At 38.5% G+C, this 17890-nt stretch overlaps 1 protein-coding gene across 3 annotated transcripts in view; it reads left to right on the top strand.

Moving 5' to 3' along the window:
* CYP7B1 (cytochrome P450 family 7 subfamily B member 1) overlaps positions 1 to 17890 on the top strand; it is a 297228-nt gene that overhangs the window by 267297 nt on the left and 12041 nt on the right. For all 3 annotated transcript variants that reach the window (XM_073679362.1, XM_073679363.1, XM_073679361.1), the window contains exon 5: positions 5730 to 5908. In XM_073679362.1, coding sequence (XP_073535463.1) covers positions 5730 to 5908 — 179 coding nt within the window. The remainder of the gene's footprint in view (positions 1 to 5729; positions 5909 to 17890) is intronic.

The following is a 17890-nucleotide window of genomic DNA, read 5'->3' as shown; positions in this document are numbered from 1 at the left end:
GAATAAAAAATTGTTGTATCTCTAGTAGGTGCAGGGGTTGGAGTTGCAGCTAGACCATGTACGAGCTCGTAGCTTTGGGGGCATCAAAGGTACCTTTGACCCATATGAGAAGACCAATAAAGTTATAGTTGGAGATCTTGTATTGGGGCCCACAAGTTTCAATTCATGCAATGGCCTGGAGTGCTACTTTAAACTAAAATACATCCCTACCTGGCCCAGCTAAAGCCTATTACAGAGTGGAAGTCAAACCAACACCCCAATTACCTTGGATCATGTTATGGCCCACCTGGTGAGATAGATTCACTGAGCTGGTCTATGTTAATTTATGCCCACAGACCACATCAAAACTGAGCTGAACTTTGTGGTCATAAACCAGCTGAGAGGTACTCAAAAAGACAGATTAAGAGTTACAAAACTCTCAAGTCAGTACGAGCTCACTGATGGATTCTCAGTTAACTTATTCTGTGACCAGCATATGAAGAGAAACTAAAAGCCTATAACTGGCAAATGGTTCAACATTTTTAACAAAATCTAATAGCATAAAATATTTTTAGCCCTAAATACATGAATTAAGGGAAAAAAAGATTGTCCCCAATGATGTCCATAGCTTTTAAACTACTATTGCCATGCCAATCTGCAAGGGGAATTGGATACTTTAGGCTGTGTGCCCAAGATGTGTTTTTTAAGCGTTTCTGCAGCGGCAAAAACGCTGCAGAAACACTTAAAAAACGCATTGTAGAAGGCCTGCCATGTTCCCCAATGATAATCCGCATGTGCTGTGCACATGCTGCGGAAATTTCCGCTGCGGGTTATCATTGCGGAAAAATACGCAGCACTACCAATTATTTTGTGGAAGCGCTGCGTTTTCGCCGCCATTGACTTGCATTGAATCGCATGGATTACGCATCACTGCATCTGTACATGCGGAATCCAAACGTTTCAATGTGCGGATGGTACCCAGGTTTGGAGGACAGGAGACTCCCCTCCGGACCCGGGTACCATAGAACCTGTAAAAAAAAGAATAAAATAAAAAATAAATATCATATTTACCTTCTGACGGTCCCCGCTGCGCTTGTCCTCCCTTGCCGGCAGATCGCGGTGGACTGAAGGACCTGCGCTGACGTCATTTAGTCATGTGACGGCAGGTCCTTCAGTGTACTGCGAGCCGCCGGCAAGCCGAGATGCATCGAATCAAGACTCCGGGGGCCATAAGAAGGTAAGTATATATTTATTTTTTTATTTTTTACCATTCTTTAAGGTCACACTATATAAATCCATGCCGGTTGCATGGATTTATACAGTGTGACCAAGTTGTCAAACACTTTCCAAGTGATGCTAAAATCTCTTGGAAAGCGCTTGTCAACCCGCATGCGGAAATGCATGTGAAGAACGCTTCACATCCGCATGTCCCTGGCAGGAAAAACGCATGTACAATCCGCATGTACAATCCGCATGTACAATCCGCATGTACAATCCGCATGTGTTTTTTCTGCCCGGGAGATGCAGAAACGCTCAGGAAAAATCCGGAGCATTTCTGCATCGTGGGCACATAGCCTCACATGTAACTTTATTTAAGCAAATCTCAGCTTTTCTGTAGATTTTAAAATCCACAATGTATTCATTATTCTACACAGATTATTCCAAAGCATGTGAATTGTGCAAAAAATAAAGTACCACGTTCAAATTTGTTGATGGCAGAATGTTAGATTCTGTCTGTTTTTAGGCATGAAATCTGCTGGGGCCAAATTCACACATTCATGAAACATGGTTGGAGTGTGGACCTTGACGTCTGGAATGGCCTTGGGTCTCCTGATCCAAACTCAACAACCTCATAAGCACTGAGGCTACGTGTCCATGATCAGGAATAGTAGCATTTTGGATGCCGCGTATTTTCGCTGTGTCCAAAACGCTGTGTTGTTTTAAAACGCATGTGTTTAGGTAATGCTTATTTACTGCATCTAATGACAGTGTATTGGGGAAAATACACTCTGCTACAGAAATTAACATGCAGCGGTTCGTAAATCCGCACCACGGGTCAGTTTACGCAGCATTAAAAAGAAGCACAGTGGGCATGGGATTTCTATTCCTACTATTCCTGATCGTGGGCACGCACCCTTAAAGGACCATTAGGATCACGGCAGGAGATCCACGGATGGTCTGAACATCATGGTACTTACTTGTACAATATTTCTTGGAATCTGAATTTAGCCAAACCATTATATTTGCTGCATTTGATCATAGGATAGACAATTATAGATAACCATTACAATGGAATTACAATTTTCTCTGATTCTTCTGAAAAATCTTTGATTTTACTAACATGATGCATATTGCTTGGTATATTTCCATTTCATACAATTGGACTACATGATGGGAGTTAAAAGATGGGCATATTAAAGTACACATGTCTAGATTTTCCAAAGGGAAAAAAACAAGAAAATAATAAAATTAAAACAAATTGATGACTTTTTGTTACATGTTACAATAAGAGAGTGCGGCAGTCCTAGATAAGGTGGCTGCTCGGATAAGGGCCCAATCCTTTTATACCATATAGAACAGAATCCGGCACTCTGCAGATGATTTCAGGTATGTAGATATCCTGCAGATCCTCTGCACGATATTAGTCGCGCTTTCTCTCTGCAAGCACTGCCATGATCCTGCACTTTAGTGTGTGTTTAATAAAGGTCTAAATGACCGCAACGTCTCTTATTTGTAGGCTGAATTAGGACCACATTATTAAAGACATTTTCTGCTTTAAAATCATCTACCAGCGAGTGCTAGATTCTTTTCTATATGATATTTTTGTTACATATTTACAATGAATATAAGAAAGATTCGGCAGGACAATCCTAATCTACTGCTGTATTGACTTGTAAATATTCTACCATTGCATCAATATGGTGCTCATGTTACATAAATATTGCATGATTAATCATATTATTATATTAATGTACTTTATGTAAACATGAAGACATAATATGTTTTACAACTGTTTGCACATCTAATATCCTCTGCATTATTTACTTTGTTTATATCCAGGTTAATTAAAATTAACTTACCAACAAAAGCCAAATCTGCTAATGAAGCCAATGACCTTTTATTACCTGCAGTCCCTTGTTTTGATGGGGTGATTGACAGCTTGTTGTTTGGCTACTGTGTTGTATTTGGGCTGACAAGACTTTTCATTTTAACTCAATTTGCCTGCCTATCAGAAGCTGGTGGCAGGCCAGACTCAAGTCACCCAGTTTTGCCTCAGCAGCTTGCTCTGTTTCTCATTAGTACGCATTTATTCAGTGGAAATTGGAAGACAAATGCTTGAAGGCACGTGAACTAAGTATAGCAAATAATGTTTTAAGGCTCACTATTTATACGAACGTTGAAACGTCTCCTTAAAAAAAATAAAAATAGTCTAATCATAGTCATGATGGAAGACTGCGGAAAAAAAAAAGAAAAGTGGAATGGCCTGGAAGTGATTCATGTAAACAAAGAAAAAAATCAATTGTCTTTGATGAGTTTCGTGTTTACTGTATTTTTTGTAGCAGTAAACGAAATGTGTAAGAAAGAAAGGGGGGTGAGGGTCGTGTTCTTTTGCTGCCTGGTTATCCCTAGGTATTCTTTAAATTGCCTTGTTTGTTCGGCACTAGCACAGAAACAGATGTTGCTGTACTGTGCAAGATAATTTACTGTACCTCATGGTGCAGAATGGAAGGCGTCCCGAGCTACCCAGCTGGTCTGTTAGTAGCACTCGCTGGTGCCTGCTGAACTATGACAAGTGTGAGAGGAGGCTGTAGGTTTATTGTGATTCCATTCACTGTATATTGTCTGGTATTTGCGCAGGTTGAGTTGAAGGCTGAGCATTTTCTCTGGGATTGGGAAGAGGGGGGTGCATTAGTCAACAGACCTAAATAAGTTCCCCCTGTCCTTTGGTGATCATAATGTGACTCATTACTGTTGTCATCTAATAATTATCGGCATGATCGCTCTGAGCTACAGCCAAGCTCGTCTTCCACACATAACTGGTACTGGAAGGTAAAACAGATTTGTCATTTACGATCTGACTGCTCCGCCACACTGTGTGCTCTATTATTGTGATTAACTTCTGCATAAGATATGCTTACCCAATTGTCATCTGTGATACTGCAACTGGGCACAGACTGCCACGCTCCCTGGAAAACTGTCAACCAATATGATGTGTCCGCATTACCCTGGCTCTAAAATGGAAACCAGCTATTTTTTAGCAGCAGCAGCAGGTTCAAGTATATATATGTTTTACCCTTTTATTCTTTCTCGCCCTCGTTGAATTCCTCGGGTAAATAATTTTGCTACATATGTCAGCTACCATTTCTAAACATATATTCCAATTGCATTATCATCTTCATATTTTTAGGTCTGCAGACAGCAGACAAGAAAAAAAATGGAGGCTGGGACCATTGATTTGTACCGTGTAAAGTTTTTCGTTGCCAGAGCGCTGCCAGTTGAAATTTATCGTGTCAGGTGCCTTGTGGCTATCCGCAGTAGAGGCCATATTCTGGAACCAGAGTTGTTCCCTGGCTTCGTCACCAACAAGCCGATTTGACTCTGCCTGATTATAGTAACGAAGGCAGTCCAAAAGAATATGCACAGACTCACTGTACGTCACATTGAATCACAGCGCTGGCCACACAGAGCTGACCGCAGCCTCATTTCTTTAGACAAATGCACGCTTAAGGAAAAACCTCCTGCGAGAAAGCATCCAAGGCCACTTTATTTGCTATGCATGCTGCTACAGATTTAATATTTACTGAAAGAACGTTTGTTATTATCTTTTTCACATGCATCCTTTTTGCTGGGGATCTGCTAACCTTTTGCATTATTAACACACTGCTTATATTTAGTTCCCTGTATCACCTTTTTGTTTGGCGCCTGCTTCTGCGAAAAATTACTTTATTTGCTTTATTTTGTTTTAAAAAGCCCATTATTAGAAGAGATCAAGCCCCATTATGGCCCCAATATAAGCTGCTGGAAGAACAGTCAGGTTTGATTACTCCATGAGAGATGCAGATTTAGACAGCAGCTACATGCTGATATGCCTGCGATCAGAATGATTTATGCAAATTATTCATACTAATCCCATTGGGACTTCTCCTCAAACTGCCAGGATAAATTGCCGGAAATTACCCATAAAATCTGTCGTGCTAGGAGCAAAAAGGTGAAGGCCACTGGGAACGCAAGGACATTCGACTTCTAAAAATCTTATGATGCTTCGTACATTTGTGTAAATATATTTCTGTCATTAATGAATATTTTACCAAAATCTAGGATTTCACCCGTCTGGCTGAGAGATGTAGTTTAGGTGGGTCAGCGCTACAGCTGAGATACATTTCCCAGGATTGCTCGTTCCTTATGTAAATGAATGGTATTTTGTATGCGGTCTTAATTATCTCATTGGCAAGGCTTCTATATTGTGCTGGTTTCCCATAAATGAGAAAGGTATGCTAGAAATGTTTCCATACAAAATTCCTTTGGCTATAATTTTGGTATATTTATTAGCCCATGTAAGCTGTAATTGAGACCCTTTATGTGGATTACATGCAGTGTTTTGCCTCCAATGTAACTTGCCTGTAACCTCAGCGCAGAGAATCTACTTATGCTATGGAGCCCAGTGGGGCCGTCTTGTCACCGGTGATATATTCTCTTAACAAATTGTAACGGAATCATTGTCATTTCTTTTTTTTTTTATTATTTCCCAGGTAGTGCTATAAACGAGTCACTGCGATTATGCTCCGCGTCTATGAACATTCGTGTAGTTCAAGAGGATTTTCTTCTGGAGCTGGAGGATGACCAGTCAGTGAATCTAAGGAAAGGCGATTTTGTAGCCATGTATCCTCCAACGCTGCACAAAGATCCTGAGGTCTTTGAGGATCCCGAGGTAAATATTCAAATTGAGCTTGTCATCAGTCTCCGGGCACAATGCACAGGCCGAATCTTTTACAGTGCATACATTTTCTAATGTTACTCCTTCTTCTGGAAGTAATCTGTCCATATTCAGTCACGGATTTATGGCCCTGCAGGTGAAAAGGCTTGTAGCTAGTAAAAAAAAAACTAATGATGATTTGGACTGCTGGTTCTTTCAGAAAAAATGACAATTGCACATTGAATATCAAAAACTTGAGGCTAAATGTGCACTGTCTATGTCTGTGGATTATTTTATAGCTATAGAAATAATCGGTGGTGGCTTAAACTCCAAGTAATGGCCAACATTTATTTTATTGCCCTGAGAACATAGAATTTATAATCAGACTATGAGCCAGTTTTATATCATACATGCAAGCTTTACATGCTATAGTAATGTGAATTTATATAATACATTTTCGATGTAAATGCTTTTAGGCCCAAAAATACCAAAAAAGTATTCTCGGAGTGATACCTTTATTGGTTAACCAGAAAAAAATATATTTGCAAGCTTTCAGAGCACAGAGGCTCCTTCAGGCAGGATTACTATTTTTTTTTTGTAATCTTGTCTAGTCTCTTGCTGCAGGATAGTTCAATGAGGGTTCTTTTATTCAGACACCGCGTTTCAACACCGTTCAAACAGGGGCACCACACAATCCCCTCGGTGATCAACACCTTTTTATTTTTTTTTCTCTTCTCCTTAAAGAGGTATAAAAAAAATATCCCTGTGCTAAGATAATCTTATATATGTGCCCCTGCCGTATACTGTGCAATGGGTGTGTCTGACCATGCAGGAACATGGTCTGATCATACCACATCTCCTGGGCAGGGGAGGAAGCAAAAGAGTATAAAGACAGGACAGCATGCGATCGGAAATGATTCTTTTGGTGAGGCAAAGCATTTCACTGCCTTTTTTTAAGCAATGTTTTACCTGAAAGAATCATTGTGATACCCTGCAGTCCTGTCTGTATCCTCTCTTTTGCACCCTCCTCATTGAAGGAGAAGTCATTGATGCTCCATTCTGAAGCTATTGAGCCCTGCTGAGAAATGTGTTAATTCAGTCATCCACCCCACATACAAATATTCGCAAACTCTCTTTTGGTCTTTTCCTTCCCTTTTTTTTTCCGTACACCACTATTATTTTTTCTCTGTTCTTTTTGTAGAGCTGCAAGTTCAGAGCTTAATGGCATCACAGCTGATTCTTTCTGTGAGGTAAAACATGCAAAATAATGATTTACCTCACAGAAAGCAGCAGCTATAATCCCTTGCTGTCCTGTCTGTATACTCTCTTTTGCTTCCTCTCCTACCCAAGAGCTGTTGTATGATCAGACTATATTCCTGCATGGTGAGACACAGCCATTACACAGTAAATTGAAGGGGCGCATTTATAACAATATCTCAGCACAGGAAAAAAAAATTGTAAACACATCCAATTGTGGAAATTATTATCATTTCAAAATCTATTGATTAAATGTACTTTATTCATGAGAAAACCCCTTTAAGTCTCTCTAAATAAAAATCATAATTTTTTAAACTTTAACACAAGTGGTCCTACTTGTAGACTATAACTCTAGTGAAATGATTTTCATAACCACTTTCAGGAAAAGATAGCCTCAGTCAGTACCACTTGTAAAATACTCATTTATATATGATATCTTATAAAAGGAGTACTTAATCTTGGACATGTATGACACATGAATATGCTTTTATTGGAGCTCTGTCAATTTTTGGAACTCTTATAAAAGTGAGTGGAGAAAGTCTGTTTCAAGAGGCCCAAGACGATCCTTGATTTCGAGAAGTGAGTCAAGTAAATACTCAAGATTAATGGAATATAATGAGAAGATCGGAATACCCCTATAAAATAAGGGCTAGTAGAAAGATTTAAGGGGAAGCAGAAATATAAAATGGATTTACTTTGTATGCCTTAAGTAGGACGTGGTCAAAATTAACTTTCTCGTTAAAATATTTAATTAACTCAATTGTCTCAGGTGTGTCAGATATGACAGACAGTCGCCCTGCATTTGGTTGCAGAAGATCTCTTTGTTTGGCATTGCAGACACCTTCTTGAATATGTCTCACTCTAGGACCCAGCGGCTACCTCTCTCCTGCTAATTGACACCCAGGCCTGGGTGTTTAAATACTTTCTGTTTGCAGCAGAGTGGGGCCGGTGATATTCACATGTTTCCTTGTGAAGGCTTGGAGCTTCTGCAGCCTGCTTAATTTCTCCCTGGTGCTAAGAGGACATTTAGTGTAATCTCTCTGAAGTCGGCTAAAGCTAAGTTACTTTTCCCCGTGTGTGTCTCCTTTGTTGTCTTTAGTTACTAGTGGGGACTGACTAATGCTCATTCCCTCTTCCCTTAGTGCTTAGTGCTAGGGAAATACAAGGCTTAGGTTCCTGTGCGGCAATTGGTGAGGAACTAATATAGGTATGATGGGGGAGTCAGGGTCATATCAGATCAGTCTAGGAGGTCTCCACTCCCCCTTACCCTAGCGTCTGGGCTCCCTTCCCTTATTCCCTTTGTGTTTCACTTAGTCTTTCTCACACCTTGAGTGACATTATCACCAGCCATGCACATTAGAAAAAAAAAACCTGACACTTAGTTTTACTTGTGTGTTTTTTTTTCCAGGCGTGTTTTTTTTTTCCCTTGGTATGGTTTCTGTTGCAGACCTCGCAGAACAGTTCCTCTGTCTGTCTCTGGAGGTGAATAACCTCTGCGGTGAGGTTCAGCAACAGTATCAGCATCTACTTGTTGCTAATGTGGGGGTCTCTGCAGGTAGGCCTGAACCCAAGGTTGCCCTCCCGGACAGATTTTCAGGAAGTAGGGACAAGTTTTTTGTGTTCAAAAAGGCCTGCAAACTGTACTTTAAACTTCCTCCTTACTTCTCCGGAAGTGAGGAGCAACGAGTGGGAATTGTGATCTCACTGCTGCAGGGAGATCCGCAATCCTGGGCTTTTTCTTTACCGCAAGATTCAGTTTGTCTCCAGTCTGTGGAGGTTTTTTTGGGGGCCCTGGCGTCATCTATGATGACCCTGACCGAATCGCCTTGGTTGAGTCTAGGCTACGTCGCCTTCAGCAGGGGAATTGGTCAGTGGACACGTACAGTTCTGAATTCCGTAGATAGACAACGGATTCTAAATGGAATGATTCAGCCCTTAGAAGCCAATTTTGTGAGAGTCTTACTGTAAGGTTGAAAGATGCTTTGGCAGTATATGAAACCCCTGAGTCCTTGGAGGCTGCCATTTCATTGGCTATACGGATTGATAGACACCTTCGTGATAGGCAGTTGAGACCACCTTCTCTGGGGCCTTCTTGTCGGGGTTATGTAGCTCTGCCGGGGGAGCGGTCTGGCAGTTGTTCTGCCAGGTTATGGGAGCTACGGTATTCTCCAAGTTGGATTTAAATGGAGCCTACAATCTGGTTAGAATCAGACAAGGGGATGAATGGAAAACAGCGTTCAATACCCCTGAAGGACATTTCAATAGTCTGGTTATGCCTTTCGGTTTGACCAATGCACCTGCGGTGTTCTAGCATTTCATAAATGACATTTTTCATCATTTGGTGGGGAGGTTTGTGGTGGTCTATCTGGACGATATTTTGGTTTACTCACCTGATTTTGAGACACATTGTGGGCAAGTTAAACAGGTGCTCCAGATATTAAGGGATAACAAACTATATGCCAAACTTGAAAAATGTGTTTTCGCTATTCAGGGGGTGCAGTTTTTGGGGTACTTGTCATCTTCGGGTTTTCGGATGGATCCGGAGAAGATCTGTGCAGTCCTTAATTGGGACTGTCTCAAGAACCTGAAGGCTCTTCAACGTTTTCTGGGCTTTACTAATTATTACCGGAAATTCATCCAAAATTACTCGTAATCATGAAACCCCTTACTGATATGACTGATATGACTAGAAAGGGGTCTGATTTTTCCAAATGGTCGGATGCCTCACGCCAGGCTTTTTCTTCCTTAAAGAATTGTTTTTCCATGGCACCTATACTCTGTAAACCGATGTTTCCCAACCCTTTGTTGTAAAAGTTGATGCGTTGGAAGTGGGGGTTAGGGCTGTGTTGTCTCAGGGTTGGTCCACTGGTAAATGCATCCATGCGCTTTCTTTTAAAAAAAATTGTCTTCGGCTGCGACAAATTATGACGTGGGTAATAGGGAACTTTTGGTGATCAAATTGGTGTTCGAAGAATGGTGACATTGGTTGGAAGGGGCTGTCCATCCTATTACTGTTGTTACTGACTATAAGAACTTGTCATATCTCAAATCGCCTAAATGTCTTAACCTTAGGCAAGCCAGATGGTCCCTGTTTTTTAAAGATTTTAAAGATCATGGGAGACAGGTATATACGTATGGCTGACAGAAAACGCGTGCCAGGTCTGGACCAGAATGTGAATGACCTTGTGTGGTTGTCTACCAAGAATATCAAGTTGAAAATCCCTTCTTGGAAGCTGGGACCTAGGTTTATTGGTCCCTATAAAATAGCCGCTGTCATTAACCCAGAAGCATTTCGTATTGAGCTTCCTCAGGCCCTTAAGGTCCACAATGTTTTCCATTGTCCTGTCCTGGCGAAACTGGCTATCTCTGCATGTGTCACAGCTGTTTAAGCCACAATGAATGAAATGCTTAGCACACCAAAATACTTGGCGAGCACCCGAGCGTGCTCGCCGAAAGGGTTAATGAGACATACTCACTCATCATTAGTGCCTACTCTTCTGTACCATGCAAAATGCTTTTGAGAATTCTAGTTATTTAATACAGCATTTACTACAGAAACAACCATTATTTTTTAAGAACTTCTTAGAAAAAAAAACAATATATTTTTGTGATATCTTTTGACCTTAAATTCAGTTATATTCATAATGCTTAACCAGCAATAGGCATGAGTGTCATGGAAAGAGTATACAGCGTGGGCCCATTTTCCTATTTTGCTATTGTATGTACACAACTGTCTCTCTTACTACTTGTAGAATAATTTTAAGGGAATCTGTCAGCAGGACTTCACCCCCCAAACAATTTATATATTCATGTAGTTCTTTCAAAAACAAGTCCAGCAATACTTTACAGGGCCAGTCATTTCCTCTGTTGCTGAGAAATCAGCATTTGAATTGATATGTAAATGGCTATCATAGGTCTTAAGCCTCTGTCACTCCAGCTCTATACTCCGCCCAGTGCTACCTCCTCCTGTTTTACTGACGGCTTCTTTGCTTGAATTCACACAGTATAGAGGCTGTCAGTCAAGCAGTAGAAGATGGCACTGGTTGGGAAATAGAGCTGTAGAGACTGAAGATTCAGATCTATCATGGCCATTTGAATATTAATTCAAACTCTGATTTCTCATTGATGGATGATCAGACTGACCATGTAAAGGTATTGCTGAACTTGTCTTTGAAAGAGCTACATGGTGTATATAAACAGTTTGGGATGTGAAATCCTGCTGACAGATTCCTTTTAATTAATTTTTGCCTATCCTTTTCTCAAATACAGCATTCACTTTTCCAACTTTCCACCATATCTGGTCCCTCTGCTTTCTAATGGGATTAGTCGCACTCTTACTTAAAAAATATAAAAAAGTCACAACACATTTGTATCAAAAATTCTGTTGCCTACTGACTGTTTATAATGCTATACACATTTAAAGGGGAAGTCTTAACTCAAAGATGATCGCTCCAAGGGTTCAAGGAGGCAAAGAACAAAAAAACAAAACCGAGCAGTTATTCACCCTACGGGGGTCCAGCATCTTTCAACTGATCTGGTGATTGTGTACAGGTTGCAGTGGTGAGGCCACGTCTGCGGTGCTGCAGCCAATCACTGAGCTCAACAGCTCCTGCCATCTACATTGGCAAAACTTTTGAGCTTAGTGATTGATTGCAGTGCTGTCAACATGACATCATCACTACAATCAGCAGAGGAGTTGCAAGAAACAGTGCTGGACCCATGGAGGGTGAAAACAGCTTAATTTTCTTTTTCTTTTGACTCCTTGAGCCTGTGGAGTGATCATCTTTAAAACTGGACATCCTTTTAAAACCTTCAATTCTCCAATAATTCTTCAAACTGTGAACCACTGTAGCCCACTGCAAATCTTGGACTTGACTGACTAGAATTATTATTATTATTATTATTCTGTCTTTGCCACTTAGTGAGATCAAGGTGCAAGAACTTCAGGTTGCTTGAAAGTAAAATTGTTTTATTCACACTTATATAAAACAAATAAAAACTAGATACACAACGCGTTTCAGCTGTTTGCAGCCTTCTTCAGGTGTATGGAAAAAATGAATTTGACCCTTCTTTTATAGCCCTTTGCCAGTGTGAGAGAAGGAGGGGATACAAAAGAGGAAGGGGAGGAGTGATTCATCTTGCATTGTTCTCAGTTTTTTTCATATAAAAAAACATAAAAACATATAAATATTACAAAATAACAAATAAAAAAACTTTTTTTTAAGAAACATGTCAATCTGATTAACATCCCATTATCTAGAAAGCTAAAATGTATCACTTCAACATAAAAATACACATGTTCTTCTAGTATTAAAAAATAATATTGAATAATAAATAATAAATAAAAAAAAAAAAAAACTACATCGTAGTTTTCTTAACATTTTATACAACGTCCCAACTTTTTTGGAATTTGGATTGTATATTATGCACACATTTGCATATTATGTATGCATCACATGCACACATTTCATAGTCATATCCTATATACATGATCACATATTCACCAGCATATACAAAATATGCTCAGACTTTACACAAGACACATGTATATGCACATTTTGTGACTCAGACAGCAGTTGGCGTCATTTTAGTAACGTTCCTTATGAGTTAAATGGAGAAAAAAACAATTGTGACAATTTTATTTACACCATTTACTATAAATATTTTTTCACTGCATTGTAGAAGTTGTTAAGATTACAGGAATACAAGATAGTTTCATGTTATTTACTGCTTTGTGATTTTTATTTATTAAAAAAAAATATTATAAAAATATGATTATTGTTTTTGCTTCAATATTTTTTTTATAACTTTCGGGAAAAAATAGATCCCTGACTCCCTATCTCTATAATGTACTGGTGTATAGAACTATATCTGTAATGCACAAATACCTTATAAAGAAGAAGAATACTATTTAGGTTTTTAGGCAGAGAAAATTAAAAATTAAACCTCTGCTTTAATAAAATCTGTACTGAATATATGAAAGAAGCTTATAAAGATTCATACATCTGTCACTGCTACTAAACTGTAGCATACAGCCACTTCCTAGTGTTCACAACAAGTTTTTATATTTATCATGATTAGATGAACAAAACATATGAGATATAAGACACCTGATAGAAAATTCCCATTGTTCTGTTTAATCATAATGGGAGTATTAACTCCTAAATTCTTGACAAACTAAATTGTAATATAGAAAGGGTTTTTTTCAGAGATGTTTTATCAAACTGTAATAGGCAGATTACATAACCATCTGCTATCATCTTTACTTGAGCTCTTGTCTATGAAACAATAATGAAATTGGCAAGTTATTTACTGACAGCTGATGGTATCAAGATGTGGGGTGCAAGTCAAAACTGACCATTAATTGATCTGCTATTTCATTAAAATGAATAAATGTACATAGACAAGGAAGAAAACATACAGTTGAAACCAGAAGTTTACATACACTATATAAAAAGACACATATGCATGTTTTTCTCAATATCTGACATGAAATCAGAATAAACCTTTCCCGTTTTAGGTCAATTAGGATTACCATCATTTTTAATATTTGCCAAATGCCAGAATAATGAGAGAGAGAGAATGTTTTAAGGCATTTTTATTACTTACTGCAAAGTCAAAACTTTACATACACTAAGATTACTATGTCTTTAAACAATTCTGGACTGACAATATGATGATGTCATGTGTTTGGAAGCTTCTGATAGGTTTTTTGGCAACATCTGAGTTAATTAGAGACACACCTGTGGATGTATTTTAATGCACTCCTGAAACACACTGCTTCTTTGTGTAGTATCATGGGAAAGTCTAAAGAAATCAGCCAAGATATCAGGAAGAGAATTGTGGACTTGCACAAGTCTGGCTCATCCTTGGGTATAATTTCAAGATACGTGAAGGTGCCTCATTCATCTGTACAAACAATTATACGCAAGTGCAAACAAGATGGGAATGTCCAGCCATCATACCACTCTGAAAGGAGACGGGTTCTGTGTCCCAGAGATAAACATGCTTTGGTCCGACATGTGCATATCAACCCAAGGACAAAAGCAAAAGACCTTGTGAAGATGATGGCGGAAGCTGGTAAGATTGTGTCAATTTCCACAGTGAAACGAGTACTGTATCAACATGGGCTGGAAGGCCACTCTGACAGGAAGAAGCCATTACTCCAAAAGAAACATTAAAAAGACAGATTAATGTTTGCACACAGGAACAAAGACCTTAACTTTTGGAGACATGTCCTGTGGTGTGATGAAATTACAATTTAACTTTTTGGGCATAATGACCATCTCTACATTTAGAGCAAAAAGGGAGAAGTTTGGAAGCCTAAGAACACCATCCCAACTGTGAAACACAGAGGTGACAGCATCATGTTGTGTAGTTGTTTTGCTGCAGGAGGGACTGGGGCACTTCACAAAATAGAATGCATCATGAGAAAAGAAGATTAAGTGGCAATGCTGAAGCAACATCTCAAGACATCAACCAGGAAGTCAAAGCTTGGGCGGAAATGGGTCTTCCAAATGGACAATAACCCGAAGCATACTTCCAAAATGGTAACAAAGTGGTTTAAGTATAACAAAGTCAATGTTTTGGAGTGGCCATCACAAAGCCCTGATCTCAATCCTATTGAAAATTTATGGGCAAAGCTAAAAAGACAGGTGTGAGCAAGGCACCCTAAAAACCTGGATCAGTTACACCAGTTTTGTCAGGAGTAATGGGCCCAAATTCCGAACAACTATTGTCAGAAGCTTGTGGAAGGATATCCCAAACGTTTGACCCAAGTCATTCAGTTTAAGGGCAATGGTACCAAATACTAATGAAATGTATGTAAACTTTTGACTTTGCAGTAAGTAATAAAAATGCCTTAAAACATTCTCTCTCTCTTTCATTAGTCTGTCATTTGGCAAATATTAAAAATTATGGTAATCCTAACTGACCTAAAACGGGAATGGTTTATTCTGATTTCTTGTCATATATTGATAAAAATATGCATATGTGTCTTTTTATATAGTGTTTGTAAACTTTTGGTTTCAAATGTACATAATGAGGAATAGTCATGTCTTTTTTTGCTAATTGTAAAACACCAGGCTCTGTATATACATAATCTATTGACAGTGAGCTGCTTATCACAGGAGGGGCGGAGTCAGACTAGCAGTCGCGTGTACAGTAGTGTGAAAAATTGTTTGCCTCGTTCCTTATTTCTTATTCTTTTGCATGTTTGTCACACTTAAAGGGGTTTTCCCACGAACGAAAGTTCATTTTAATCAATAGATCTTGGAATAATAATAACTTCCACAATTGGATGTATTTAAATAGAATGTTCCTGTGCTGAGATAATCATATAAATGTGCCCCTGCTGTGTACTGTGTAATGGCTGTGTCTGACCGTACAGGAACACGGTCTGATCATACCACAGCTCATGGGCAGGGGAGGTTAAGGTCAGTGTTCATGACTCCACCATAAGAAAGAGACTGAGAAAAAATGGCATGCATGGCAGAGTTACAAAACGAACTCGGAAACCCTCCAATGTGGCTGAATTACAACAATTTTTCAAAGATGAGTGGGCCAAAATTCCTCCAGAGTGTTGTAAAAGACTCATTGCCAGTTATCGCAAACGCTTAATTGCAGTTGTTGCTGCTAAGAGTGGCCCAACCAGTTATTAGGTTTAGGGGACAATCACTTTTTCACACAGGGCCCTATAGGTTTAAATTTATTGTCCCCTTAATAATAAAGACCTTCATTTAACCTTAATAATAATGACCTTCATTTAAAAATTGCATTTTGTGTTTACATGTGTTGCCTTTGTCTAATATTTAAATTTGTTTGTGATCTGAAACATTTAAGTGTGACAAAAATACAAAAGACTATGAAATCAGGAAGAGGGAAATCATGAAGCAAATATCTTTCATTCGTCTACATATGCAAAGTCTAAAATATAACTGTATTTTTTATGTCCAACATATTTGAGACATGATATCACTGATCTAATTGAAGTCATCACAAACCACCATGGGTCAGTTTGTCTTTGTTAGTTACTTGTATATCACAATAAAAAAATACTCTTATTTTACTATAAAAAAAATCAAAAATCAATGCCAGAACTTAGAATAGCAGTTAACCTGATAAAAAGCATTTCCATATTCACTGTTGCATTATCATTATTATTAACATAATTCTACTCATGCCTTCACAACTCCAGCTTGGAACTTCCATTTTTCAAAAACAAGTCCTTTAAAAAGAAAATACAAAACATAAAGTGTGCGCTTTGGTGATTTTTTAGCCAGAGCTCTAAGTCACAACCTAATCTTTGAATAGTGGTAGAATCATAAGAATGGGTGATATGGTCAAAGGCAAATATTTATCAATATTTCACCTATGAACTTATTATTTTTTTTTACTATGCTTTGCTTATATAGCACCATCATATTCCATAGCACTTTGTAAACATTATCATTACTGGGGCTCACAATCTAGATTCCCTATCAGGATGTCTTTGGAGTGTGGGAGGAAACCAGAGGAAACATACACAAACACAGAGAGAACATACAAACTCCATTCAAATGTTGTCCTTGGTGGGATTCGAACCCAGGATCCCAGTGTTGCAAGGGTACAGTGCTAACCATTGAGCTACTATGCTGCCCGTATGAAAAATATGTAAGTCAGTATTTTAAAAGAAAATTCTCTTCATTTGACAGCTACCCAGAATTTTTTTATGTATCCATATCAGGATTCTTTTTCTGGCTTAATTTACTCTCCCCAGTTTATCCCACCATCAGCTCTTCCGCTAAAAAAAAAAACCCCACACAATGTGGAAATAACTTGCTTCTAATGTCATCACATTAAAGGGTTTATCTAACTTTTGAAAAAAAAGAAGACTATTCAACTCTTCTTTTCTTCAGAATTCCAGCTTTGACAACAATCATTGCTTATAACAGTGTTTTCAAACTCCAGTACTCAGGAGCACCCAACAGATCATGTTTTAAGGGTTTCCTTAGTATTGCTCAGATGATGAAATTATCACCTGGGCAATACTAAGGATATCCTTAAAACATGATCTGTGGTTGGCTCTTGAGGACTGGAGTTGAGGAAAACTGGTTTACAACATGAGCTTAAAAGGGGTTGAATTAGGACCTATTAGGGAACATGGGCAACCTAGAGGTTAGTCTACTCCTTTAACCCCTTCACGACCTTGCAATTTTACGTTTTTGCGTTTTTTGCTCCCTTTCTTCCCAGAGCCATAGCTTTTTTATTTTTCCATCAATATGGCAATTGGAGGGTTTCTTTTTTGTGGGACGAATTATATTTTTGAACGACACCGTTGATTTTACTCATAGTGTACAGGAAAATGGGAAAAAAATTCCAAGTGCGGGGAAATTGCAAAAAAAGTGCAATTCCACAAAAAAATATATATTTACCATTTAGATGAAATGCTAAAACTGACCTGCCGTTATGATTCTTAAGGTCATTACGAGTTTGTAGATATCAAACACATATAGGTTCCTTTTTATTTAAGTGGTGAAACAAAAATCAAAATTTTGTAAGAAAAAAAATGGTGTAATTTTCCAAGAACCGAAACGTCTCAATTTTTTGGGATTTGGGGCTAAGTGATGGCTTATTTTTTGTGCTTTTTTGTGATAGCTTTTTTATTGATACCATTATAGGATAAATATGATGTTTTGATCGCCTGTTTTTTCATTTTATTGCAATGTTGCGGTGACCAAAAAAACGTAATTCTGTTTTTTT

Source organism: Phyllobates terribilis, unplaced genomic scaffold, assembly GCF_046119375.1.
Source record: "Phyllobates terribilis strain yellow unplaced genomic scaffold, ASM4611937v1 Scaffold_4__5_contigs__length_816908805, whole genome shotgun sequence".
NCBI lineage: Eukaryota > Metazoa > Chordata > Amphibia > Anura > Dendrobatidae > Phyllobates > Phyllobates terribilis.
This window is presented reverse-complemented; position numbering and strand designations above follow the sequence as displayed.